This window comes from Tetrao urogallus (genome assembly GCF_951394365.1).
Source record: "Tetrao urogallus genome assembly, chromosome: 1".
In the NCBI taxonomy this organism is placed as follows: domain Eukaryota; kingdom Metazoa; phylum Chordata; class Aves; order Galliformes; family Phasianidae; genus Tetrao; species Tetrao urogallus.
The window spans coordinates 20,203,603-20,230,182 of NC_136813.1; the positions used below are offsets into that span (position 1 = coordinate 20,203,603).

General features: G+C 41.3%; 1 protein-coding gene across 1 annotated transcript in view; it reads right to left on the minus strand.

Annotated features, from left to right (window-relative positions):
• Window positions 1–26,580, minus strand: part of FLT3 (fms related receptor tyrosine kinase 3) — a gene marked incomplete at both ends in the record, with an annotated part of 32,043 nt that continues 5,463 nt past the window's right edge. The window contains 23 exons of the mRNA XM_079549285.1: window positions 1–132; window positions 535–640; window positions 1,222–1,321; window positions 1,446–1,557; window positions 1,862–1,984; window positions 2,353–2,477; window positions 2,839–2,969; window positions 3,308–3,461; window positions 4,267–4,377; window positions 5,233–5,337; window positions 5,424–5,556; window positions 5,650–5,762; window positions 6,992–7,170; window positions 8,499–8,610; window positions 10,566–10,672; window positions 14,091–14,256; window positions 18,529–18,682; window positions 18,762–18,901; window positions 19,699–19,850; window positions 20,763–20,880; window positions 22,811–22,926; window positions 23,424–23,626; window positions 24,941–25,065. Of these exons, the coding sequence (XP_079405411.1) occupies window positions 1–132; window positions 535–640; window positions 1,222–1,321; window positions 1,446–1,557; window positions 1,862–1,984; window positions 2,353–2,477; window positions 2,839–2,969; window positions 3,308–3,461; window positions 4,267–4,377; window positions 5,233–5,337; window positions 5,424–5,556; window positions 5,650–5,762; window positions 6,992–7,170; window positions 8,499–8,610; window positions 10,566–10,672; window positions 14,091–14,256; window positions 18,529–18,682; window positions 18,762–18,901; window positions 19,699–19,850; window positions 20,763–20,880; window positions 22,811–22,926; window positions 23,424–23,626; window positions 24,941–25,065 (3,017 nt within the window). The remainder of the gene's footprint in view (window positions 133–534; window positions 641–1,221; window positions 1,322–1,445; window positions 1,558–1,861; window positions 1,985–2,352; window positions 2,478–2,838; window positions 2,970–3,307; window positions 3,462–4,266; window positions 4,378–5,232; window positions 5,338–5,423; window positions 5,557–5,649; window positions 5,763–6,991; window positions 7,171–8,498; window positions 8,611–10,565; window positions 10,673–14,090; window positions 14,257–18,528; window positions 18,683–18,761; window positions 18,902–19,698; window positions 19,851–20,762; window positions 20,881–22,810; window positions 22,927–23,423; window positions 23,627–24,940; window positions 25,066–26,580) is intronic.

Here is a 26,580-nt window from a genome sequence, read left to right on the forward strand (position 1 = left end):
TCAACATGAAATGAGCTCTTCGTGTTGGAGCAGAGCTGGGAACAGAAGAAATTCCTCATCCTTACATACACCTGGGTTAGTTTTGTTGTTGGATTTGGGTGGAGAAACAGTTTTCTTCATGTTCTGGTAAATCTAGAGATTGGAAAGAGGAAAGAAAGGATACCTTCTGTTAGAATGTATTGTTCTCAGAGAACTGCTTTTCTCATGCTGAAGCAGGCGCTGGAAGGGTGCAGACCTCCTCCTAGAAGAGATATTCCTGTGCACCATGGGAGAGCCATGCTCAGGTCTGTAACGTCTCACTAAATCATAGAATCATTACTGTTGGAAAAGACCTCTAAGATCATCTAGTCCAACCATCACCACCATGCCCACTAACTATGTCCTTCAGTGCCACATCTACATGTTTCTTGAACACCTCTAGGACTCCACTGCTTCCCTGGGCAGCCTGTTCCACTACAAAAAGAGAAACCAGATCATTGTAATCTATGGGTCCCCTCCAAAAATAAGGTTTTTCTCCTTTCTGTGTTTACTTACTGCTCCCTCTGCCTCCACCAGCTGACAGGCAAGAGAGGAAACCAGCTGGGAAAATGAGGGTCTTCTTCTGGAGTCCAGTGCCCAGCAGGACTGCATCACATAATAGCTATGGGAGCAAGGAGGTGATAGAAAATATGTGAGCTGTTGGAGTCTGGTAAGGGCCTTCATGGAAATGCAGATGTTGGATGGGAATGCAGGGCACCAGGATGACTTTCCAAAGAGAGGGCAGATTTGAACATAGTGCATCAGAGGAAAGCACAAAGAAAGGATGAGGAAAAAGGGTAAAATAAGTACATGGCTGTACTGGTGTCCTTAGCAAAATCTTCATCATAGGACTGAGGCCAGGATTTCACACTGGCTGGAATGTACTGGTGTGTTAACCTTGTCTTCCAGCTTCCACACAGAAAAAGGTAGGCAAAATGCATTCAGGACTATCGAGCCCACAAGAACAGATTCAGCTTGAGTCTGACAAGAATTGTCTTTCTAACGGTTTCTGCTTCAGGATAAAACTTACACGATCAAGATGCATTTTTCAGAGTTAGAGAAAGATCCCACCTTCTTCGACTTTTATGAACAAGATACAGTGTAAAATAAATATGAGGTCATACAAGCAGTGACACAGCAAACGTAAATCTTCACTCTGTGCATAATCCAGAAAAAGAAAAAACAACCAAAAAGCCCACTTACACCTGTTTTGTAGCATAATAAGGTCTGTCCATTTTAAATCCACTTTTAATTAATTTGTAGAAGTTCGCATCAACTTGAATGCCAGGGTAAGGATTTACACCTGGGAAAATATGGTAGGAAAACTGCACTCAGGACTATGGACTCCACAAGAGCAGATACAGCTTGAGTCTGATGAACTGCCAAAGGCAAGCAGTGTTCTTTTGCCACGTTACCACCCAACGCACCCAAAGAGAATATTTCCCATAGCAGTATTCCATAAGACCAAACATCACTCTTCATGGTGTACATCCCCTCAAATAAACTTTCAGGAGCCATCCATTTAACGGGTAAACGAACCTGTGCAGGTGGGGAAAAGAAGGCAGGTCATGCCATGATACAGGCTCACTGTGTGCATTGTTGTAGCTCTCACTGCTCAGCTAGAAACAAGTTAAAAGCTTGACCTCTCTCTGAATCACTGCCTTAATTTAGCTAATTATGAACTAAGAATCTGCATTTCTCAAGGGCAGATAAAGTGAGACTTCTGCACTGTTTATACAGTTGTCTACAGCTCTAAAGAGAATTTGAAAATGTAAGGCTTCCCTTTTCTTGGTTCCTTATAATTCTTAAAATATCATGAAAAACAGAGCACTCATAAACTCACATTGCCCTGGATGATGTAGTTGGAGTCATTCATGACATCTCTGGCAAGGCCAAAGTCACATATTTTCATGACTTTCCCACGGGTCACCAGTATATTGCGGGCAGCGAGGTCTCTGTGAATGCACTAAGAGGGACAGGATGGGTTAACACTCTGCAGCATTTGGTATCAGAGGGAAAAAATTACCTGGTTTGTGGCTTCGCACAGGGCTCTGTGAATCACTGCCCCTTTCCTCTGAAACTCTGCAAGTTGGGCAGTCCCTGGTTCCTCCTGGCTGAGCACAGTGCCAGAGTAGGCAGAAGCGTGTGGTGTAGCCACTGCTTCTTACTCAGGGCTGTGCTTACAAGTGCAAGCCAGTCTTTGCTACAGAGCTGGGGAAGGAGGTTTAATTCAAGTCTGCCACTGTGTGGCTCTCTTCCTCTGTCTGCATTTTAACAGGCTGATGCGTTTTTGCTGTCTTTTCTGTCTTAACATTATGCTACCCTTCATCTTACCGATTTGGACTCAAGAAACTCCATTCCTTTGGCAACTTGATAAGAGAAGCATAAAAGGTCTTCAAAAGTGAGCACATTCAAATCCTCGTCTTCATCCATCTGTCTGCTTGCACACTTTATTTCATCTGTAAAAAATAACCAGAACAATATTTTCCATACCCTCCCTTAGTCCCTGATTAATTCTATCGGCTGTTATAGGATTTTCACTTCTCCTACCAAGAACAACAATAAGAAGAGCATTCACCTTTTGCATTCTTTGCTCAGACAAAATATTTTTGTACTCAAATACCATGTATAGTATGACCAGAAACATAACCCTGAGGTATTAATTGTTAAATCCTTCCCCAGCAAAATACATTTCTGACAGGAAGGAAGAGAGACAACAGAATGGGACCTCCTGTGTTGTTGAGTAGCCAAGCTAGATCAATAATATAATAAATACAATAATAACAGAATTGCTAGAGATAGGAGCAATTAATCTATTACCTTCCTCAGAGCAGAGTGCAATCTCATTTGGTCCAGAGGTCATATTTATGTTTTGGCTTGTTTGTGTAACTGTAAGTTCATCCTCTCTGTACAGATCCATGTTCACATCATATTTCAGGTGAGCTCCCTTCCTGGTAAGAGTGACAGATTTTCCAAGGTTATACAATGGCAAAAATAATCTACTAAATGTAAACTGTTTTACAGGGAAATAGCATGATCCATTATAACTAACAAAAACCTGAGCATAGACATGGTTTGCTCAAAACTTACAAGAGAAACAAGAGATTCCTGGTTCTTTGATAAGTGATAGGAACATTTTAAGAAGAATCAAATCTCAGTTCTTTTCAAAGCCTTGCTTCTTAAAGCGTGCAGACTCTCAAGAACTCAGTAGTTACACCTGTTCACAGTACAGCTAAGAATGCAGCTGAAAAGCTCTTTGCAAAGTGTTAAACTTTGCTGAATTTCTTACCTGGAATTTTGATCCAAACAGATATTGTGATAGAAACTGAAGTTGTGCTGTTTAAAAATATCAGTCAGAGTCCAGTGAAATTTTTCTCTCTTGCTCCTTAAGTAGTTCAGAAGGTCACCATAGCAACAGTACTCAAAAATCAAGTAGATTGGTCCTGAAATATTTGAAAAGGAAACATCTTCTGCTATCTATAGCAGCGTCTCCATTCAAGTCTTAAGGATGGCCCAGCTTCCTCCAGGATTGATTTGTATTAAATATCCCAATCATCTCTCCTACTGAACTGCAGATACACCAGTGGAAATCCCTTTGGAAAGTGTATGCAACTGAACTTCCCTTGTGGTCCATCTCTCAAGGTGGACTTCAACTCCCGATGAAGGCATGAAGACCTTTTCCTATGCCAACAGCACTGGGCAGGAGGCACAAGCTATAAAGGTACAACGGTTCTCAACAACAAAAGGTGACCCCTGCTAATTGTCTTGTTAGTAAGAATGATTATCATGACTTATGGCCTTTCATTTATATACAAAGGAAGGAAAAATATTTCCAATCCCCAGAGGAAGGCCCTTACAAGACTACAGGAGCAGAATGAACAGCCCAGGGATGCTTGGAGTGGCCTCACTTCACCCCTGAAGTCTAACACTTGCTCAGAAAGAATGACTAAGAATTTATGGACATCCAGACTGGTAAAATCCTGCTCTTTCTCCTGAAGTGACCTGTCTTCAGCCCCAGTCCATCTGCTCCTATCCACTGCTGGGTTGGCCACAGCTGAACTTCCTGGCAATATCCTCAATGATATCACTAGCCACTCATTAATTAATTAGTGATAATATAGCTGATTAAATAAGTCTTGGATTTCTTAACACTGCTGCCAGTTATCGAATTTTAATATTTCTTTTCTGTTCAGGAGTCTTCTTTAGTCTAAGGGTTTTAATTGATACCTTTCCCCAAGAGCAAGTTACCTGACACAGTGCAGGCTCCCAGCAGGTTCACAATATTTTCATGGCTTCCAATGTGAGTCATCATTTTCAGTTCAGACATCAGAGCATCTTTTTCTGAAGTGTCAGACTTTTCTGAGAGAATAATTACACAGACTTGTAAACCTCCAGCCAAGAATTATAAATGCAAATGGTTGTGATGCTTTGTCACATTCAAATCTTCATTTTAAATGAATTGTATTCACAGTTAATTTGGGGACATCCTAAAAAAGTGTGCCCTGATGACCTAAGCAGGCCATAGTGTATTTCAACAATACCTTCAGGTTTGTTTTTCAGCAAGTATTCAGTCCTTGTGGGCTCAGTGAATTGGAGACATGAGCTGGAATAATCAAGACAGATTCCAATAAAGACATCAATCAAGCAGTAGATGGAGGAAGCAAAGCAGGTACAAGGATGTGAGCAATCCTTGTACTTGGGCTGGAAGGCTGTACTGGCTGTGCAGGCCAACAGGTGAATTCTGCTGGCTGGCAGGGATGCTCACTTCTGGACATTGCTTTTATAGGAGGGGAGGATAGCCAGAGCAAAGCAGCAAGGAGAACCTGAAGTTTAAGATACTTGTCTTACAAAGAAGGACGGAAATAAGTGGTTTTGTGCCCTCAAGAATGGGTTATAGGAAGATTTGCTGGAGGCTCTGCAAACAAGCTTGCTCAGATACAGGAGGCAAAGCATATGCAACAGATCCATTCTTTCCCACACACTACAGATCTTCTCTGCTTAGAACTAAATGCAACATGCTGCAGGAAGAAAGCTTTGCAGCAACACCTTCTGAATCTGAAACATGCTTTTAAAAGCATTATAAAAAGGTTTAGGAACCAAGCATTTGTGAGGCCTAGCTGCTGAAAGTGTATTTAAAGAGATTCCTCACTGCTTCTGCTCTGGAGTCAATAGAGTGTATTACTGCTTGCAAAAGTCTCCCACAATTTAGAGTACCTTTTAGCATTTTGACTGCAACCTGCACTGAGTCTCCTGCCTTGCTAATTCCATAAGCTGTAGCATTCACCACTTTCCCAAAAGCCCCAGAACCAAGAACCTGTCCTGCAAGACACAATAAACCAGTGTTATGAGTCGATACAGCACGGGCTGCCACTCCAATGCTGTGGTTTGCCTTGAGGACTGCTCACCAAATTCCAGATTTTCCCTGGGAAATTCCCATTTGAGATCATATTCATATTCACGGAAGTCAATGTAGATGTACTCATTATCCAATGGTCCAATCACCTGAATCATTTGCAGCTGGCTTTCATATCTAAATTGCTTGGGAAGGAAAAAATGCAGAGAAAGTCTTAGAGAAGGAACAGCCTGTTAGGAACAAAAGATGAAGGGACAGGTATTGATGCTTGTTTTTACCTTTTTGTATTTATGACAAATGAGAACACACAAAAAAATGATCAACAGGAAGATAAATCCAGCAAAAACGCAGAGTGCAGCATTGTCTGGCAGGGAAGAAACAGTTCCTGCAACTTTAAAAGAGAAATGTTACTACCCACTGACCAGAGACTGTGACTAGGGCACAAGGAGAGCTGGTAGCAGCTTAGCTGCTTTTACTTTTGCAGCCACTTCACATCTGAGCTTCCTCTGTGCTGGGAGTGCAACGGAGACACAAGCAGAGCAAAGAGCTGGGCAGGGAACACTCAGCTGTGGGTAGTTCTGACATTTGCTTTCATTTAAAGAAACATGCTACATGAATCAATGCATCTCAGGGGCTGGATTTTGTGAGCATAAGCAGAAGTAAAAAATTCCTCTTCTCGTCCTCCCTTTTCTCTCTTTGCATCTTCCCCCAGGCAATGAAGTCAGATACCAAAGCACCGGCATCAGTGGATAGACTGCACAAAACCTGCTTTGCAAACTGTTCTGCTGCTCAGAAAGGAAATCTCTTACCTAGCCAAGGTCATACAAAAAGGCACTGTTTGGTGAGGAAATGCTACATGAGGTCTGCCTTCATATTCTGGTAATTTCTAAGAGCGTAAGGATTTGGCTTACTTTCTATTGCCATTTCAACATAAATGCTCAAATTCTATCAGTGGTCACAGCTTATGTCAACTGTGATCAAAAGCAGCAAACAGCTTGGTTGTCCATGACAAGGGAAAGCTCTGTGCTTTCAAATGCTTCAAAGCATTTCTCAAGTGCCAGAGCGTGCTTCGTGGAACTGAAGTATTTTGCCCTATGGGATGTACGTAGAGTAACAAATGTCAAGCGGATGGGCAAATAATCATGTTGATTTTCTTGGACAACAAGCAAGCAACCTCGGATAGGCTTTACAAGAAGAGAGATGGCACAGCAAATCCCAAACCAGGGATCTGTTCCCCATGTGCCTCCTCCAGGGTAGGAGCAAGAGCCAGCACTTGCCACCAGCTACCAGCATGGCTTCAGCTCTTCCCAAAACTGATGCCTCCCGTTTCCAGGTGGAGATTACTAAGAGGAAACAAAAAAAGCAGATTCCAGCATTGTCATGATTCCATCCTGCACTTCTGACTCTTGTGGGATTTCTGCTCATTGTAATGAAGGGGTTCTATGCTTTGGGATTAGACAAGATCTCACTTTCACCCAACACTCCCCACACCGCGTGCACACAGTGCTTGTGTTTTCCCCTTAGGGCCAGCTATTTCGCCAGATAAAAATATTGCAGGTTCTACCATGACATCTTTAATGAAGTTGTGAAAATCTGCACTAAAACACTGAGTTCTGGTACCTGACATGTTAATGAAGCTCTTCCTGCAGTTGGAGCCGACCAAATTGCTTGCACAGCATTCAACAGAGAACGTTGTTGCTGTCTCCTTTACATCTAAAATACTGTTTGAAATCCATGACCCCAGAGATCTCCTTTCTGGCAAGAAGTTCTGGATCCCTTCCTTGATTTCTTCAGTACAGCTGGAAAACAAAGGAGTCCAGTTCTGATTTTTGGCTTGCACTCACTTTTCCCAGAGAAGGTAGGATGTTTCAAAACAAGTCTTACATCTGCATTGGATGGGAGGAAGATAAGGACAGATGAACTGTTTTGTTCTGTCACTGCTAGAGAGAGGTTTCAGAGTAGTTTCTAGTGCCACGTATTTGTGATAGATGTGGCAGGGTAAGCAGGGGATTAAATGGGCTTTCTACTGCCACACTGGGTTCACACTCTCCTTCCATTCCTACTGCTTTTACCTTTACCTTGCCACTTGAGCTGCTACTAAAGCAGCCAATATAGCATGAACTCAGAGCAAAAGTTCTGACTCCTTCCATAAAAGAGACGCAATTTCAGCCACAAGTTTCTCTCACTCAAGGCCTAAAATGAAAAGCATCTATCCTACACAAATGGCTTATTTAAGATGTGATATGTAGATATACAGAAACTTATACCTGAGTGAAAGGACAGTTTCCACTTTTTACTTTTCTATCACTCAGTAACTTACTGCTTAACTTCCTGTCCACATAAAAAAAAAAAGTGAGTTAATAAATAAAGCTCTGCATATAGGATTATTTTCTACTTGTGGAAGTTCTCAAGAAAATAAAAAACTGCAGCATTTTCTTTTTCCAGAAAGCTGTTTTAAGGAAAATTTGAAACCTTCTAGCTGGATGTTTTCTTTCTTCTTCAGTTTCTACACAAACAGATTGATGTTTGGAAGCCTTTGCAATTATACGGATGAGAAAGTTGTCTACGTAATTCTTTCATATCTAGTTGAAATGCTTGGAGTTTTATACATAATCTTCCAAAAGATGATTTGACCTGTTGCTCTTCTACAACGGTGGGATTATTAGTTTTTGGCACATCTGAAATAAAAGCTACAGAATTCATAAAACAGCTCAATGCTGTCTCAGCTTCTCGTGAAATTTTAGGGCCTGACTCATTGCCCTGAATAAATAAAGGAAATGGAAACACTCTCACTGACTTTAGCAACTGCAGGTCATTGCAACAGCTGTATTAACCAAAGCTTAACCAATTAATCAAACCCATACTAACTAGCACATTCCCTGAATGCCCCTCAGCTTTGATTGTAGATATATGTCTGAGGAGGTGATAGGATATATTTCAGTATGAAGAGCCTGGGATACACATCCTTACAGATTTTACTCAGTGCCAAAAAAAGTACTGAAAAATCTCCCTAATTTTGGTGATAGTAATTCCCCTGGAGTGGGCCACAGTATTTCATTTTCTTCATTTAATTAAGGATCACTCAGATACGCTCCTTACAACAAATTGAACAGAGAAGACTATTTACTTGGATGAGTTCAGGTCAGGACAGTTCCTCCAAACCCAGGACGAGGCTGGATAGCTGTCAGCAATGCAAGAGATCTGCTTGAACAATAACTGCATTGTTACTTCAGGTTTTCCTGCAACCAGATGACACAAGACAACTTCTGTCAGTTCTCTGCTAACCACAACCTTTGTGTTTATGTGATAACACTACATCTGCCAGGGCCCCAGTCTGCTTCTGTGGTTGCAAAATAACCCACCTGGATGCCATCATGGGAGCTCGCTGCAGCCCTCAGCTCTCCCCCTTGCTCTAGCCCCTGTGCCTTGTGCCTTGTGCTGTGGGCAAGGGCAGTAGCCACTTCTCTACATGCACACAGACAAACCAAAACAGCAGCAGAGCCAAAACTGGAAATCTTAACTTCTGCTTTTCTGACTGAGAGCAAGCATTCAGCCTCAGCATTGCCCTGACAGCCCACTTCTGGTAGTCTGGCTCACATAAAATGTGCATGGAGGTGGCTGCTCTGCAGCTTTCCAGCATGGAACAATGTTTGAAGCTACAGCCATGGTTCACAGTGGAGACAACCAAGCACACCAACCAAGACTGTGCACGCCTTTCAGCTGCAGGTGGGCATGTCTGAGGTGGTGCAGCTTTCATGGAGCCTCTACAAGACAAGTGGTCCCCAGACTGACTGCTCTAACTCACAAATGTCTTCAGTAAACAACAAAAAAAAAGACATAAACTGATCACAAAGTGCTACCACCTAATGGGTGTGCTTCCTTTCACTATATGTCTCTCCAGCAGTCACGTATGTTCTGTCTCTGTAGGGTTAAAATACAGCCACTGTATTTCAAAGGGCTCCTAGGCTTTGTGGTTTTCTTTAGAAATGTTATTTTTTTTTTTAGTATATGACTAATTTCTCTTATTTTGTCCCCTCTGTTGACAGTAAACTAAGGGGAGGAGAAAAAAAGAAAATGACTTCCCCCTCTGATTTGATAAGTGGACTCTTCCTTGGTATTTACCATTTCATTTCCACAGCTTTATTGCTAAAAATGGAAGAACACAAAGTAAAACCATGATTCTCTTCACACAACGCTGCACTAATGAAATCCAGGCACTGAGTATGGAGAATGGTGCTGAGTGCTTATGGGTCACATTGCTTGTGTTGGTCAGAGAAAGGACATGTCTCCTCTGCGAGCTTGGATGACCCCAGCAGGGTGCTCATGGCTAAGAGGGCATGTAATGGAGAATTTGTCCACCCCTGATATGGAGGTATTTAACAGCACAAAGTATGATCTCTTGGACTAAGGCTGGGACAAAGCTATCCCCATGCTGGATGTTCTTTCACCAGCCCTGCATAACAACTGAACCTTGACCTTTCCTGTTGGTAGTCACCTCATGCTATGTTGATAGTAGGGACATTCCCAGTGGTTTACTTCTACCCATTAAATTAGGGCACAGGTTATCTTGCATTCTGCCATGAAGTAAATGAGGTCAAAAACTCTCCCAGATAGAACCTGGCTATCCAGATCCTTCTGTAAGACCTTTCTACCCCCAGGCAGATTGTCAGATCCTGCCAACCTGGTGTCATCTGTAAATGTACTGGGAGTGCATTCAATGCCCTCATCAGGTCATCAGTAAAGAGATTGAACAGAACAGGCCCCAGTACCGACCCCTTGAGGACACCACTCATGACTGGTCACCAGCTGGATTTAACTCCATTCACTCTTTCGGCCTGGCCCTCCAGCCAGTTGTTTACACAGCAAAGAGTGTACCTATCCAAGCTGTGGGCTGCCAGCTCTCCAGAAGAATACTGTGGGAGTCAGTGTCAACAGTCTTTCCCTCATTCACCAGGCAGGTCATTAGATCATAGAATTCAGTCTCTACTCAGAGATCACTCTGAGATTTAAGCCACCTAAGCTCAAAATGGATGGAGGTAATGAACATTTAATTGTCTCTCTTCTATTGTATGACACAGCAGCAGGGTAAAGCAACATCTAACCTCCATTTACATCAGTGATAAAACCTAATTGAGAGATCAAATTTCCCTCCCAGATTTGGCCATGTCTTTACAGGGATTTTTTTCTCACTTACTTCTCACATACAGAGTGAATTTTTTCGTCATGACAGTATCATCATTTTCAGCATAAAATACATATATCCCAGAACGGTGTTGATGATTGCAGAACTTTGATGAAATGCTGTGGAGCAAAGAAAAGAACAAAAGATTGTCTTGAAAAAAGATTCTAGATGCAGTCAATATTCATATACATATTTGAAACAATTCAATGCCTTCTAATGATGAATCCAGACTAAATTATTAACAATAATCCAGAAAGAATGTAAATATCTTGGAGGATTTCTTTCTCCCTGCAGTACAAATTTCCCTTGCAATTTTTTTCATATTTCTTTGAGTGCATCTGGGATGTAGGGTTGTGAATTTGTGACCAGTCCTTTGGAAGACAAGGTGTATAACACATTCTGGTGCAGATGCTAAGATCAGCAAAGATTCAAGTTCTCTACTCTCTGGAGGATTTCTATGTGAGTTTCTAGCTGATAATAAGAACTATTACAAAATAGCAGTGAGATAGTTAGGATCATGCAAGATAAACCTCTCCAGATCAGAAGGTCTAATGTAAACTCAAAAATGAGTTCATCATCTGAAGGTCAGTTTCAGTGAGAGAAAATATCGAGATATTTCTGCAAGAGGCAGACTTCTGCTAACCACTATGGCCCATGGTCCAATGGATGGTAAGAAACCAAGACTGAAACCTGAAGGAAGATGCTTGTGACAGTGGAAACAGTGAGGGAGAGCTCTAAGAAGTCCCTGAGCAGAAACTATTATCAGAGGACTACAATGAAATAAAGATTGAGCATGACTGACCTACTGAGTGAGGAAGAGGTGGGGAGAGAGAACTATATCACCTTACAGTGTTGGCATCCCATTTTTGTCCTTTTGGTTAGGTTATTTTTGTCAGAATAATTGTCAGATTTAAATGGCAGCTTTTGCAGTTCATCAACTTCTGGACAGGGCCCTCAGAGATAGGGTTTGGATTTAGGGTGGTGCTGTGTGCAGTCAGGGGTTCGTCTCAGTGATCCTTGTGGGTTTCTTCCAACTCAGGATACTCTATGATTCTATGACTCTATTTTCATGGAGAATTAGAAGTAGATATTTAAAGACCATACTGGCAATAGAAAAAGTAAGAGAAAGCAAGATCTTGCTCATTAAGCATGATACCAAGCAAGAACTAAGACACCAAGTATTACCACACAATTCTAATGAAGAAAACTTGCACATAAACAACTGGGAATTTTGCCTTCTGATGAATGCAACACGTCCATATTGAGTTACTGGCTTTTGAATGTGTTAATCTGAAAAGGCCTCAAAGATGTCCCTGAAACTCAAGGGATTGTTCTGAGGTCCGATCCCTTTTAAGATGTCTCAAAGACAGGGCAAACCACAAACCGTTCGCTGCTTTTGAAATCCTAGGTCTGAAGGATTAAATCCTAATGAAGTAATGAGAAAATCATTAGAAAAGAATGTCTTAGTTATCTGAGCATCTTTGGGGATGTGAGATAGACAATATAAATCCAACAGAAGTCATTATGTATATGAAAACTCATTTGCTCTTAGGAGGGAAGTGAAAATCATCAGTGTGATAGAACACAGAGGCAACAAAAGCAGATAAAAAATGGGAATTTTGAAACAATCAGTGAAAACATAAGGGCATTGATAGAGAAATGAATCACTGAGACTCGAAATCAAAAGCTAAAGAAGGGGTCAGAGTTAATTAATAAAATTCAATGTGGTCTGTAATCAGAAAGAATAGCTTGATAAGGAAATGACAGAAATCAGAAAAGGGAAAAACAGGAAATGAAAAAGGATATGAAAGGAGTAAAGTAGAAGTGTTAAAAGATGGAATTACACAGAAGACAACTAAAATGAGCAAAGTTAGACTCAGAGTATGTTAAGGTATGCGTTGATATTTTTCATGCTGTTTTGAGAAGTCTTCTGCTTTAAAATTATGTCCAGACCTACAGTGCTACAACTTATAGGCAGAATTCCCTCCATTTGTTCCTCTTGCTGCTTCTAGAGACACCAAGGTGAACAAAACCACCATCTCTCACTGGGCAAGCTCCAGTGGTGTGGGGCCACAGGTGGGAGCAGTCCCCCAGCCTCATTGAGCCACAGAAGTTGTCTGAGGTGACGCAAGCATGGAGGCCACCAGAAGCTGCACTTTTCTGATTAATGGATTACCTAAGCTATGTCATATCTTTCCAAGTTGTTATTGTTGGCTCATGCTATAGCACCTTCTTATCTGGATTGAATTACATTAGCTGCCAAGAGTCTAAGAAAAAATGACTCCTACTCTTAACAAGTCCATGAGAGCCACTAAGCAAGTAAATTTGGTATTATCAGGCAAGGATGAGCAAATTCTCATGGCTGCCCCACAAGACCTCACTTCCAAAATCAGTCCTGACCACAAAGAACAGACCTGCCTAGCCCACATCAGGCATACAGATTAGTCACCGACATTATCCAAGTTTGATGACAGCCCTCACTTTATCAGCAGGGACAGAGTTCCTGTGGTCACTGCCAGGAGATGACAGTTTACTGATCTCCACTGAACTGTCTCTGAAACATGCAGAGGTCTGACTCCAATACCCTTCTGATGCAACAAATAGGCAAGTCTGTTGTGAAGACAACTTGAGAAGCTAGTAGATATGATCGGATGTATCAAAAATATTTTGGAAATAAAGCAAAAAAAGTGAAATCAAGGCTGTGACACAGTTTAAAGGAGATGTTAAGAATATGTAAAGAAATTAGTGTGGGTAGATTAACATCTGCCTACATCTTGCTTTTTTTAAAGCTAAAACTTCACAAGAGCAGCGTGGCTTTATTTTCACTAAGGTGAATAAGAGCTGCTACCTTGAAAGTGTGGGACTACTCTGAAAGAAACTCTGAAGGAAATTAGATAATCTTATCAAGAGATTAGAAAGCCTGGGGAATTGAGAAAACATTAGCCTTAAACAGGACTTGTGCCAGAACTTTGTTTTAGGAAATAACAGAAAAGGTAGATAAATAACAGGTTTATTCACAACATGTTTTTCAACAATGGAAGAATACCATGACCTAGGTAATTAGCAGAACGGTATGTTTCTGTGGCACAGGCAGAGCTGCACAGATCTAAAGGCAGCTTGGGAAACTACAGGGCCCTGGGCTTGATTTGAGCAACAGCAAAGATACCGGGAACATCATCAAGAACAGGATGACAAAAGGGGAACATACAGAACTTGAGGTCCAGTGTGATCTCAAAAGAGATCGCAAAAGAGCTGTAACTGAAAAATCATATCAGAGAGGAGGATGGCAAAATATATATAATCTGAAAAGTTGCATAATTTACCAATGGGTTTATTATCTCATGGAGAATAAAGAGATTCTATAGATCATTTAACAAATTGCTGTTGAAAGCCAAACTACCATTGGACTACCATTAGTTAACATGGCTTTATCACCTGACCCATCCACGTATAAAAAATACAAAGAGGGTGTGAAATATGGATGATAATAAGACATAAAATGAAAACATTTGAAATTATATCAAAATATTCCAGTACCTGTGTCCATCCTCACTGTAACTTTGCTTACATGGAAATGTTTTCTGGGAAAACAGCCACATGCATTCAACTGGTGGATACGCTGTAAAGTTAACTTCAAAGCAAAACTCTTCATCACCAATTTCAAAATCTTCTCTAGAGTCAGTTATATTTATAAATCCCTTTTCTGAAAAAGAGATAATATTGATACTGCGTTAAAAAGGCTGACCTGCTTAACGAATGGGTTCTGACATCTGTCTGTTTTTTGTTTTAGTTGTCACAAGTGAAAAAAGGCGCCGTTACATCACAAAAGGCATCCTGTTAATCAAAAGAAGATAATCCTTCAAAAGTGGCATTGCAGTGATGTCACTGTGCTCTGGCCTGAGTCTGTGTGATATCTGCTGGAGCTGTAGATATGATCAGACGAGAGCCCTTCCAAAATGCTCCAACATTTCTGCTCTACCCACCCTACAGAACCTCAGGTCCAGTAACTCCATTATTTTTCTTTGTTTGCTTTAGTTGTGTGTTCCAGGTGTTAGCAGCTGCATCTAACGGAACAAAACCACGCGGCACCACCAGCATGACCAGATGTTAATAGTCTCTGTTTCTGTGAAATGAGCTAAAGATTTTGTAAATAAGTCCTATAACTGTTCACTTATTTCTTCATCTAAATTAAAATTATTTTATGAAAGGCAAAAAGAACATGAGAAAGCATTTTGAAGGTGTGCATTGAATATGTACAGCTGGTTTTTCCTTGCTTGGGTGGGATTGGTTTCACCAAATAGAGCTGTCTGAAGTTCAGTGACTCACCTAAGCTGTTTTGTTTGGACCTCTCATACATTCAGTGGAAGGGGGTGGGCATGTCTGGATATATCCCATCCTTGAACAGAAGATAACAAAGATATAATGAAATGTTCTCTGGAAATACTCATGCCGCTGACTGCTGGAGGAACCAGGTCACTGCTGCAGCTAGATGTCTCATAAGCTGCAATGAATCCAACCCAAAGAGAGTGAACAGCAGGCATATGTGGGAGGCAACAGTCCTAATTGCATCAGCAGATCTAGGATCAGCTCTGTGAAGATCACAGAATCATATATGCTAGTGAGCTCTGGAGATGCTCAGAGGAGGTCCAACTAGACAAGGCTGCCTAGACCTCTGTCCAGTTCAGTTCGGACTTAGGGGAAACTTGTGTCAGTGTTAAATCAGCCACATGGTGAAAAAACTGCACTGTAGAAGTATTAACAGAGTGGGATTTCTCTTTAGTGTGCTTTTCTTTCAGTTGTAACCCTATATTGATTTTGGCATGTTTTGTCTGTCTAACTGACTGGTTTAAAAAATACTATCTGGAAACTCCCATACAAACCACAAAAATTTCAGTATTTTAAAACAAGAAGCAATCCTATTCATGACCATTATCCTCCTTTTTATGCTAAAGTTTTATTGGTTTAATAAATTAGACCTTCACCTTTTGATTACTCCCTTGGAACTCATCTTTCCAGGTCCAAGGTTGTCTGTTTACAAGTGTTAACAATACAGCTTGTCAAGAGTGAAGGCTTTCTCCAGAGTGCACACAGGGACTTTGGAGTAGGAGGAAAACACTCAGAAAGAGTAGTTCCTTTCTTGAAGCAGAAAGAAAATAGCACTTTCATTTTTTCCTTGGCTTACTTTTTTTTTTTTTTTTTTTTTTTCTTGGCACATTTGAAAGTATTCGTGCCAGAGAAATAGTGAGCATGATTTTTAATGATAAAGAAGTGAGCTGAAATTTTTGAAGCTGGAATCAAAGTTTTTGTGCCACTGCCTTTATTGCGTTTGTTTAATGCGACTTGAAACTTAATATATGTTACAAAGTATCTTGCATATTCCCAAATTCAGATTGCATGCTGCTAAAAATTCTTTATTCAGCACTGGTTGAAACTGAAGATAAGACCTGCAGGAACACAGAGCCTTGCAGCTGCAGTTGTTGGCACGATCTCTGTTTAGCTTTCAGTGTCTAAGCACCCTGCCTGATTTGACCAACTAAGGAGGATGAGATAAGCTGCTGAAGTATCGAGTAGCAAAGAGCAGGCAAGATGTGTCTGGCTAGGAGGTGTTAGAGATCATCTATCAGTGTAGCTGTATTATGCAAACTCCCTAGGCAATGCAGAGTGCCCCAACTTCTTGGTAAAGTTACATCACCACCAATTCCAGTGTAGCTATAGATGCAGATTCATGAACAGTGACGGTCTGAAAGGAGGACGCCAAACATTTCAGAGGTTGCTACCCTGTAACACAGACATCTGAATGAAATTTCTGTACATATCACTGTTGAAATTGACGTGGTGTGCTAGCACAGATTCACTCTGGCAATGGCTGTAATTAATAAATCAGGCTAAAAGCTGTGACACATAGAAGTGTTGCACATGATGTCCCTGTATAACCTTGGAAAGGGAAGTGTGAGGTAAGTAACATCTCTTCTCATTAATCCACCATGTAAGCAAACGGATCTTTTCAAAGCAAAGCCAAGGAGTCCACAGAGGTTTCACAAGCATGAAGTGGTATTAAGGAAGGTACAACTCCCATAGTTTGGAATAATGAGGTCAAAAACGTAATGAAAACAAAATTTACATTACAAACGTACAACCTTCCGTGGAGAGTGACTCACATGTCTCCTGTCAATGTGATGCTTAGACATGAGAGTTCAGGGATCCAAGAAGCTGGTATTTCTGAAACAAGCACTGGTACTAGAGAAAGAAGAGGATTTTGCCCCAACCAGGTATCACACTCAGTTATTGTAAATCATTGCAGAACTTCCTGCTCAGAAGTAGACAGAAGCTGAAAAGGGGATGTTGCACTGGAAAAGTCATTTCTGAAGACACCAAGGGAAGTATTCTCACTTCCTATCACCCCTAGCTTAGGCATTGCAAACTCTGACAGTAGCTACATCTAAGATCAGATGGGTGCTTCACAGAGCCTGGTTCTTGGGGAGAATAGCCCAACTCCACACATTGCTGTCACAAAATGGCTCCCAACATTGACTTCAGCAGCACCACCCAGGCTACAGCTTTCCTTTTTACGCCTTATTTCCAGATCTCTGCCTAGTTAGCATATTATCTGCACCTGAGAAATCAGGTTTGCTTCTGAGGCTGTAATGGGATAATTTCAAGACTGTTGGCTTTTAGATTAACATGTTGCCTAAGTAGAATGAAGTTTCTTTTGGTATGTTTGAATTTGCAGGCCTTGTGTAGCTCAGTGCTAGGAGAATGGTTCGTTTCAGTGCCTGAGAAGCAGAAGACAAATAGACCAGCCAGTAACACAGCAGCAGTTGTCTCTGGAGCTTCAGGTTTCCCTTCCTACCATCACAGCTGCAGCATCTCTCTTGTTAGGCAGTTTGCCAGCTCTGTGGTTATGGGCTGTTCATGATCTCTTTGTGCACTGTTCACACTTCATGCAAAAGTTTTCATTCTGCTACTAGTTCCACAGGTAACTGAACTAGAATTCTTTCACAGATTTTCTTTTCCCTAAATAGTTTGGCAAACTCAAATGGCCGTCTGTCAGTCATTCCCTTGCCATAAGAGGAAATAGACCTTTCTCTTTTTTTCTGTGTCTTGGGTGAGAAACCCACCTCCAAGAGACTTGCAATTGCTTGATTGCTTCCTGGTAGACCCAAATCAGGCCCGATGCAAACTTTCTATCTGCTTTTTTGCTGTGTTGCAGCAATGAGTCCCTGAAGGGACCATGCTTGCAGGTGGAGTGGAGATTCCCTACCAGGCAGATGGAGGACGTGGTGAGGAGACTGAGATCATGGCTACAACTTTCCAAAACTCAGGGTGGAGTCATAGCAGAACAATTCTGTATCACGGTAGTTGAGACCAGCTGGTGGTCTCCAGACTGTGGCCAAACTAATATATGGAGCACTAATAGCTGAATACAAGGACAAGTCATGCTCATCATACTCTTGGCCAGCTCCAGAAATGGTGTGTTCTGAAAGGACTTTCTCCTAGATATTTGTATGCTCTGCAGCTGCCAAAATCTGACTTGGTAGCATAGAGGTTCCTCTCCCCAGAAGCCCCAGGGCAAAGCTGCCAGTAGCTTAGTGTCCCCACAAAAAGCTGCCGTGGCTTTCTGTCACACAGGTTGGGAGTATTCTACAACAACATGACCTGACTCCCAGCCTGTGCTTCAAGAAATAACCATGAAGCCTCCCAGCACTGCCTGTTCATTTCACCTCTAAAAGCACTGTCTGTTAATGAGAATTATTTGGAAAGCAGTTTGGAAAGGAAAAGTTTGTTATCGTCAGGAACCTGAATGACTCAGTTCAGATTAATCTCTTGGCTTTCCTAGTCTGTCACTATGTGCAAACAGGACTTTTTCTTAGAAACTGCCAGGAACACGTGTTGCACACCTGCAAGCAACTACTATACTGAAAACAAAGCAAAGCAACCAGTCCAGGGACAAAATTAACACTGGGGTTGGAATTACCTAAAACAGTAACTAGAGCAGTTTGATTTGGATGAGCTGTAGAAGAGCAGGTATAATGTCCGCTGTCACCTTTTCTTGCTGCTGAAGTAAACACGTACTGGACCCGAGTGGCTGAGTGGTCTGTTTGGTACTCCAACCCATCGAATTGGCGATTCTAGACGTCAACAGAAATTTCCTTTTAATCAGCTGATGGTGCCTAGTGTTGCTCGTTTTAAAACATACTGCTTTCTTACCTGCGGCACTTCTTTGTTTTCAAAAGATAAATTAATTCTGAATTTGTAATTACGATAAACAGCTCTGCATCTGATCAGCAATGGTTCTCCGACTTTGAGAAGTAACTCAGCTGAAGGTGTCGCTCGTCTTTCACTTAAATCTACAAAATGAAACATAGTCACAAAACAACAGCTATGATTCTGTCTAGAGAAATACTCATTTAAATCAATGTTTGTTCTTCTAATTCTGTACAGATATCCATTATTACCTTGTAATGATAATTAGAATTTGAGAAAATTACTCATTAACCATGAAATGAGGAAATATGGTGGATTTAGGGGAAAGTTCTTTATTATGAGATTGGTGAGTTGCTGGAACAGGCTGCCCAGAGAGGTTGTTGATGCCCCATCCCTAGAGGTGTTCAGAGCCAGATCGGATGGGCCCTTGGGCAGCCTGGTCTAGTATTAAATGTGGAGGTTGGTGGCCCTGCGTGTGGCAGGGGAGTTGGAGATTCATGATCTTGAGATCCCTTCCAACCTGGACCATTCTGCAATTCTGTGATTCTGTGATTTAGATGCCTCAAACCAAATGCTTGTCATAACTTACAATGTTTAGCTCCAGTCAAGCTTACTTAAAAAAAAAAAGGAAAAAAAAAATACAAACAAAAACTTTACATTTTAAGGATATTCTGAAGCACATTCGCTGCAACGGAGCTCTAAAAGCATGCAGAAATGGATGACAGCTCTTTAGAAAAGGCAAGATGCTATTTACAGAGACCACAAATAGCTATAACAATTTAGGATATAAAATACAAGACAGAGCAATTGCATTCACTGTGAGATTTGTTCCAGTGGTTACAAACAACTTAATCCATAAAGGGTATTCAGGCAAGCAGTGCAACAAACTCCAGCAGCAGGATCCAGCTCACACATATAAAAACCCTAAATGGGAAGTTACCTATAGTAAAGAGGTTGGTGCATTCTCTGCCCAGGTCATTAGCTGCACAGCACCATATATAAGTTTCAAACAATTCACTCTGGTATACTTCATATTGTACCTTCTGTAAGCCATCTATTTCTCCATTTTCTTCATGCATTTTATTAAGGCAGCTGTAATTGCAAGCACAATTATTCATTGACTCATTTGGGTAACCTCCAGTGAATAAATCTGATAAATCTCCAAGCCATGAGAATATGCAAACAATAGTGGGAAAATTGGATCTTACACTGCAGAATAAAGAGGAACTCGGAAAGGCAAAGATAAGAAAATAAAAATGTCACAGCCTAGCCATAAGAATGATCTGAAATGACCTGAATATACTCAAAATGATGCATGAATGGGTAATTCTATAACTAAACAGAGAAATCATATAGGTTGGCCTTTCACATCATGTCCCTGAATTCATGATGATGGGAGTTGCTCCAAATCCAGCAGAAATGAAATCCCAGATCCCAAACTGCCACACAGCGGAGAAAGGCATTCCCTATGGCCAGGGTACGAAACACACTGCAGTCTGTTTTCTTTGAGCTGATGTGCTGCTAACTTGAGCACATTCACACAGTTGAAGAATCAATCAAATATGATAATAGAATGATAAAAAATCATTTAGATAGGAAAAATATGATCCCTTGTGACATCTCCCCAGCTTTAATGCAAGCGTATTTCTTTTTAAAGTGAAAAACTAGAGAAAAAGGAAACACTTTTGATTTGTTCTGGTGACATTACAATGCCAAAATCTGGAACAACACTTCCAAGCCAAGAGCTGGAGGTTTCCAAAAGAGTGCAACAGCCAACATTTCTAAGAAAACTGTGCTCCCACGTTCCAACAGTGAGTCATGCATACACATGTGTGTGCAGCCCAGCAGAGCCCACTGCGTCCTGCAAACATGCTGACCCAAAGCTCTTTATTATACAGCCAACTCACCAGGCAGACCCAACACTACAAAGCCTCTCCTTTCCTCATCAGAAAATGGTAAACTTTCAGTCTAGAAGTTCACAATGCATAAAAACCTGTGCCGTACCTCTTTTCATGTGTTTTGCAAAACGTCCACTTCACAGAGGGCTGGGGGTAGCTCTGTGATATGCACTTTATTATATCCAGTTTCTCAGGTATCATGAAATAGGGTTTGCCCGGTTTACCTGTTAAAAATCATGCAACTGTTTAAAAATGCTGAAATAATAATTATTGAGCTAACAGTGCCTTGCTTATTTCACAGTACATGAAGTCACAGAGATGGAACTTACTTTCATGAGTTTTCACTGCTGGGGTCAATGAAATAATTCAGCCCTGAGCATACTGAGGGTTGGTCTCAGCAGCTTTTCTGTCTTGATTTGCTAAATGAATACATTTCCCACTATCAGTGACCTGCACCAGATAATGATCCTGGGGCTAACACCTTGCTGTTATGCTGGTGTTAATGTGCTGGTGTTAACCAGATGTGGCTGCCAGTCACATGGGAAGGAGCACAGACACCTTTGGAAACCACATCCCAAGCCCCTGGCCTTTGGTGGAGCATCCCCAGATAAGATTGTCACGTCCAAGTCAGACACAATGGAGGAACAGCGGGGAACAACGGCTTCTGATCAGCAGCAGGCTTCTCCATGTAGGTCATCTTACATTAGGACTTCCACTCGAGAGGCTGACATTTTCTTTAGAGCCATGCTTTCATTTCCAGTAAAGTGACACATTAAGGTGAAACTAATACTTGTGGCTTTTTAATTTCTTGTTCATTCCCCTCTTATAAGCTTGGCCCAGAGGGCTTTTTTTACCTACAGAGATTCACATCTCAGTTGAAGGGTTCACATCTAGCCTGAAGGATTTTATGAGATGTAATTATGGCATTAGATTCACAGGAGCAGATAATGCAACCCAAGCAATTGATATGAAAAAGATCTTTACTGAGACTATCTTGAACTGCTCTCACTTGTGCATGTAATAACATTTTTTACCTCTAAAGCCTAATTGATGTGGTAGTGAAAGTAAATTTTAATCAAAGTTTAATACCCTGTCCTTTCAATGAAGCTCTTAAAATTGTAATTAGTACACCCAAGAAGTCTTCAGATAAAAAAGGAGAAACTGGAGGTGACAAATAAGGCATCTGAGAGTGAAAAAATGTCCATTAGAAGAAATATTTTAATAGCAAATAAAGAAGGCATAAAAATGTTGATTAAATGTTGATTAGACACAGTATATTAGAAACAAGGCAAGTAATAATGCTTGTTATTAAATCTATCTCTAAAGGGGCTTAGTCCTAGCAACTCTGTCAGAATTTTAGCTCTTTGGATTGATTTTTTGCTTTCTTTTCCTTAACACATTTAAAATTTCCGAATTTTATATTTAAATTTGGGCCTTTACAGACAAAACAATATGTTATTTCCTGTCTGTTAAAAAAAAAAAATCATTTCAAGTCTTGAAAAAAATGTTCTTGGACAACTCTAGTAGGAAATGGGAAACTGAATTTTGTTACAGCAGTTGCCTTTGCATGGGGGATGTCCCTGTGTGGACCTTGAGGAAATTCAACCAAATCTGCAAAGCTGCAGCTCTGCCATGTCTTGCTGGGCTCAGCAGTTTCAGTGCCAGCTCCTCGTGCATCTCTGTGCTGAGCAGCTGTAGGGCTCACCCAGAGACCACTGAGAATAAATGAATTCAGGTGCAAGAAAAAGGCAGCCCACAAACTTTGAGAGCATACAACAGCCATCCTTTATCTGCCTATTCTGGCACAGAGGGAAATCTCTAAGAGGAAAGAAGAGGGCTGTTGCACATTTACATCTTCATTTGCTCATTTGCTTGTTATCATCTAGTGAAAGCTGACTTGCATGCAGTAAGGCAGTCTGTGGTTTTGACTTGAGCCACTGAAGGCAGCCACAAGTCCTATGCAGGCATAGGAAGGTGCTTGAAACACATAACATGAAAGAAGTGGCACCCAGGACGGGCTAAGCAGATGAGAAGAGGCATTTGGGAAGAGAGATGCCACATGAAAAAGGTGGAAGCCTGACTGCTTTGGTGAACTCACGGCTCTTCTCTTGGACCTGCTGGTGGAGCGAATCCTGCTGTCTGAGACATACTTACTTCGGATGAGAACAGGAACAATGATGGTGTAATTGCTGTTTTTACTGATGACTGAGAGAGTGTATTTTCCAGCTTGTGTTTCTCTTATTTGAGAAAAAGACAAAGAAGTAACATACCTATAAAACAGGAGATAAAGTCATCTTTGTTATCTGGAAGGTAATATGCTGCAGACACAATAATAGTATATATTCCATTAGCTCTTGATAGCATGATAGCATTAGTGCTTGACAGCATGAAAAACTATTCAGAGATAACAGTACTCATTATTTACATTACACCCTTTACCATTAAGTGTTTTAATCTATCTTGCTATACATGCAGCACCATAGGACCTTACAACCACAAGGACCCAAGTGTGTGCCTAATGCTGAGCTCTGGGAAGGATGGACTTAGAACAGCTGGAGTGATTCACAGGGAAGTTCTCTACCTACAATCCCATCCCAGGAGCCCTGCAGTTGGAGGCAATAACCTTCCATTGATGACAAGACAAGACTTAAAAAGTTAATGTATAACATGGAATTATACACAAGCAAAGTCACGCAGAACATATGTTTGTATCCTAAGAGAAATGATCCCTACCATGTTCTTTGATCCAGTACATCACTCAACTTACTGGTTATCTGAATCCAGTGAAGGTTCACAAGCTTGGATTTCTTTAAAAAACCAATGGCATGAAATGATCTCTGAAATGTTCATTATCACTCTTAATTCAATATCTTCAAACACATTAGCTTCCACTTTTTTAATCGGTTCATAGATGTTCTCTGCTCCCTGAGAATTCAAATGGCACTCGAGATCTTCCAAAATGTTAGAGATCTGCAATGCACGAGAACAAATTGTTGTGTATTCAGTAGCAATTAGCTTTGTTTGCTATTTCATATTCAAATATTTTTAAAGGATGCTCTTCTGGAAAAGTCTTCATAAATTAACAATGCCTCCTAATCCCCAAATATAAATAGAAACTGCACTAAAATAACACCTTCATCATACTGATTTTTTTCCTACTGTCAAACATTCATAAATATATTGAATTCTACTACACAAGGAAGCTCACTAGGATTCATGTTGCATTAGTTAATTCTGTTCTCTATAAAAGGCCATCACAAAGCAATGTCAGCCAGAAACATTACCATTTCCCATAGTGGCTATTCTTTGCTCTCATTTTTGCTTCCCTTCTTGCAGGACCACAGGAGGAGAGAGAAGAACTATAATGAAAACTTTCTGTTTGAGACTTCAGTGCAAAGGCAGGGCCAGAATGTTTTTTACTATCCTACCACTTGCCATCACGGCATCCAGAGAGACCTCAGCTCCTTGTGGGCTTCACTGGGCAGAGAATGTTTGGCTTGGGTGACTGCACATCTTTCATTTCCTCACCAGTGCATACTGCTAACGGTGAATTGCAAATGGAAAGTTCTGCAGCACTCACAGCTGATGGTAGACTAATGAGTCTTTAAGTTTAGCTACAGGAAGAGGTGTCAAGTAAGCAGATCCCTGAAGAACAGCCCTAGATGTCTCCCTTACTGTGCTGGGTGACATTTATCCAGTGTAAGCTTATGAAAGGATGGGGTTTACTGCCTCCTTTGCCCCACACAGTGCTTGACCAGGTACCCTGGTATGATTCTGCTGCTTCTCATTCCTTGCTCCTTCTTTTTCCCTTCGTTTGATCTGAAAGGTACCTAGAGATAACAGACATATTCCGCTTCATCAGACACAGGGACAGAACAGCTTTGGCTGGTGTACTGAAATGACCCCTTAGGAGACTGGTCATTGGGAAATTGATTGTGACACCGCCATGGTTTAAAGGGTCAAGGTGCTGTAAGCTTTTGGGAAAGTATCTGGGAGGTAATGGCCTTGTTCAACACCAGGTTGAATATTAGGAAAAATTTCCTCTTCAAAAGAATGGTAAGGTACTGGAAAAGGGAGGTGGGGGAGTCACCATCCCTGGAGGTGTTAAGCAATGTGTAGATATGGCACTACAGGACGTGGCTTAGTGGGCATGCTGGGGATGGGTTGGGGGTTGGACTAGATATCTTGGAAGTCTTTTCTAATTGTAACAATTCTATGGTTCTATGATTCTATTTCTGGAGTGAACAGGAAACTTCATAAGCAACTTGCTTTCTGTCAGATCACCTTGGAAGATACCGATGTCTCTTCTGTCCTTGAAGCTCCATCTCTTTGTCTGATAAACACACATGTAATCTCAGACGTGCTTTGATTCATTGCAGAAGTGAAAGCCATGGCTGTCATAACTAGAACTATAAAACAGAAGTAGAAAACAAATGTGATTGTGTTTATCTCTCTGCTCAGGGGTAAGCATTTTAATAAAAATGAAGCACAACAAAACTGCAGACAGATTGTGAGGTTTTTTTTTGTTGTTGTTGCTGGCAGGTAGTAGAAATACTTAACTATGCATGTACATTTGCAGTATCTGCTTTTGTGTATTAAGACTAATAGACTGATCTGGGGAACCTTTCAACACCACAGACACACCACAGTTCAAGAGTACGTCCCACAACATAGCAGAATGTAGTAGGAGAAATCTGGTTCACTGCAGTCAGATAGACCTCTTGTTGCCATAAACTGAGTTAGGATTTCACAGGGACGTTGAGGTACGCACACAGGGAACCGTCCGCCCTGCTCGGCGATAAGAGCTCCGCTCGGTGCCCGCGGACTCGTTCGGGTGCAGGGGCGATATATGGCCACGAGGGGGCGCTCCCGCCGCGCCCGGCCTCGCGCTACCGGGGAAGCTGCACAGCTGCGCTGAGAGCACGGCCGGCACTGGAGCAGCGACTTCAGCCAGCTCTGGCTCCTGCCGGAGAGATTTTTCTTCTTTTCTTCTTTACTTCTGTCTTTCGTTTTTCCCTTTCTTTCCTTTTCCTTTTCCTTTTCCTTTTCCTTTTCCTTTTCCTTTTCCTTTTCCTTTTCCTTTTCCTTTTCCTTTTCCTTTTCCTTTTCCTTTTCCTTTTCCTTTTCCTTTTCCTTCTCCTTCTCCTTCTCCTTCTCCTTCTCCTTCTCCTTCTCCTTCTCCTTCTCCTTTTCCTTTTCCTTCTCCTTCTCCTTCTCCTTCTCCTTCTCCTTCTCCTTCTCCTTCTCCTTCTCCTTCTCCTTCTCCTTCTCCTTCTCCTTCTCCTTCTCCTTCTCCTTCTCCTTCTCCTTCTCCTTCTCCTTCTTTTCCTTTCCCTTTCCTCTTTCCTCTTCTTTCCACAAGAACTACTGCATATACAGTAGAAATTTCTGCAAAAGTGTTTCTTTTTGGAGGGATATCACACCAGAACCTGTTAACCATTTCTAATTGATTCAGTGTAAATGCCAGCAGAGGTTTTGCTGGTTGGTAACTTGTTGGCTTAATGCTTCCCTGGTCTTTCCAAATCTAAAAAACCTCCTCACAACATCCGAGGAAGGAAAAATTGTGTTGCTCAATCTGCCTCAGGACACTGCTGCCAAGGCAGCCTGTTCCAGCACAGTTTATCACATGCAGCAGAGAAGACTTTGTCCACAAATTAATTTTCCACCTTTTTAGTTTTTCTCTGCCCTGCCTTTTCAGGCCCCAAATGAAAACAGCTGCAAGGAAGCCATTCCACTTTCTTACACATTCTTTTATGCCCTGTGACTCCCCAGCCACCATTTCCAAGAACTTCTCCTCTGTCTTGTTATGTAGTAACAAATTTTTTGATATCATTTATTATGCCTATTATGCAATTATGCCTTTTTTAATGGTAATGTATTTCTTCTTAGAGGAGGATAGTTAACTCTGTCTATGCCTCATTTCA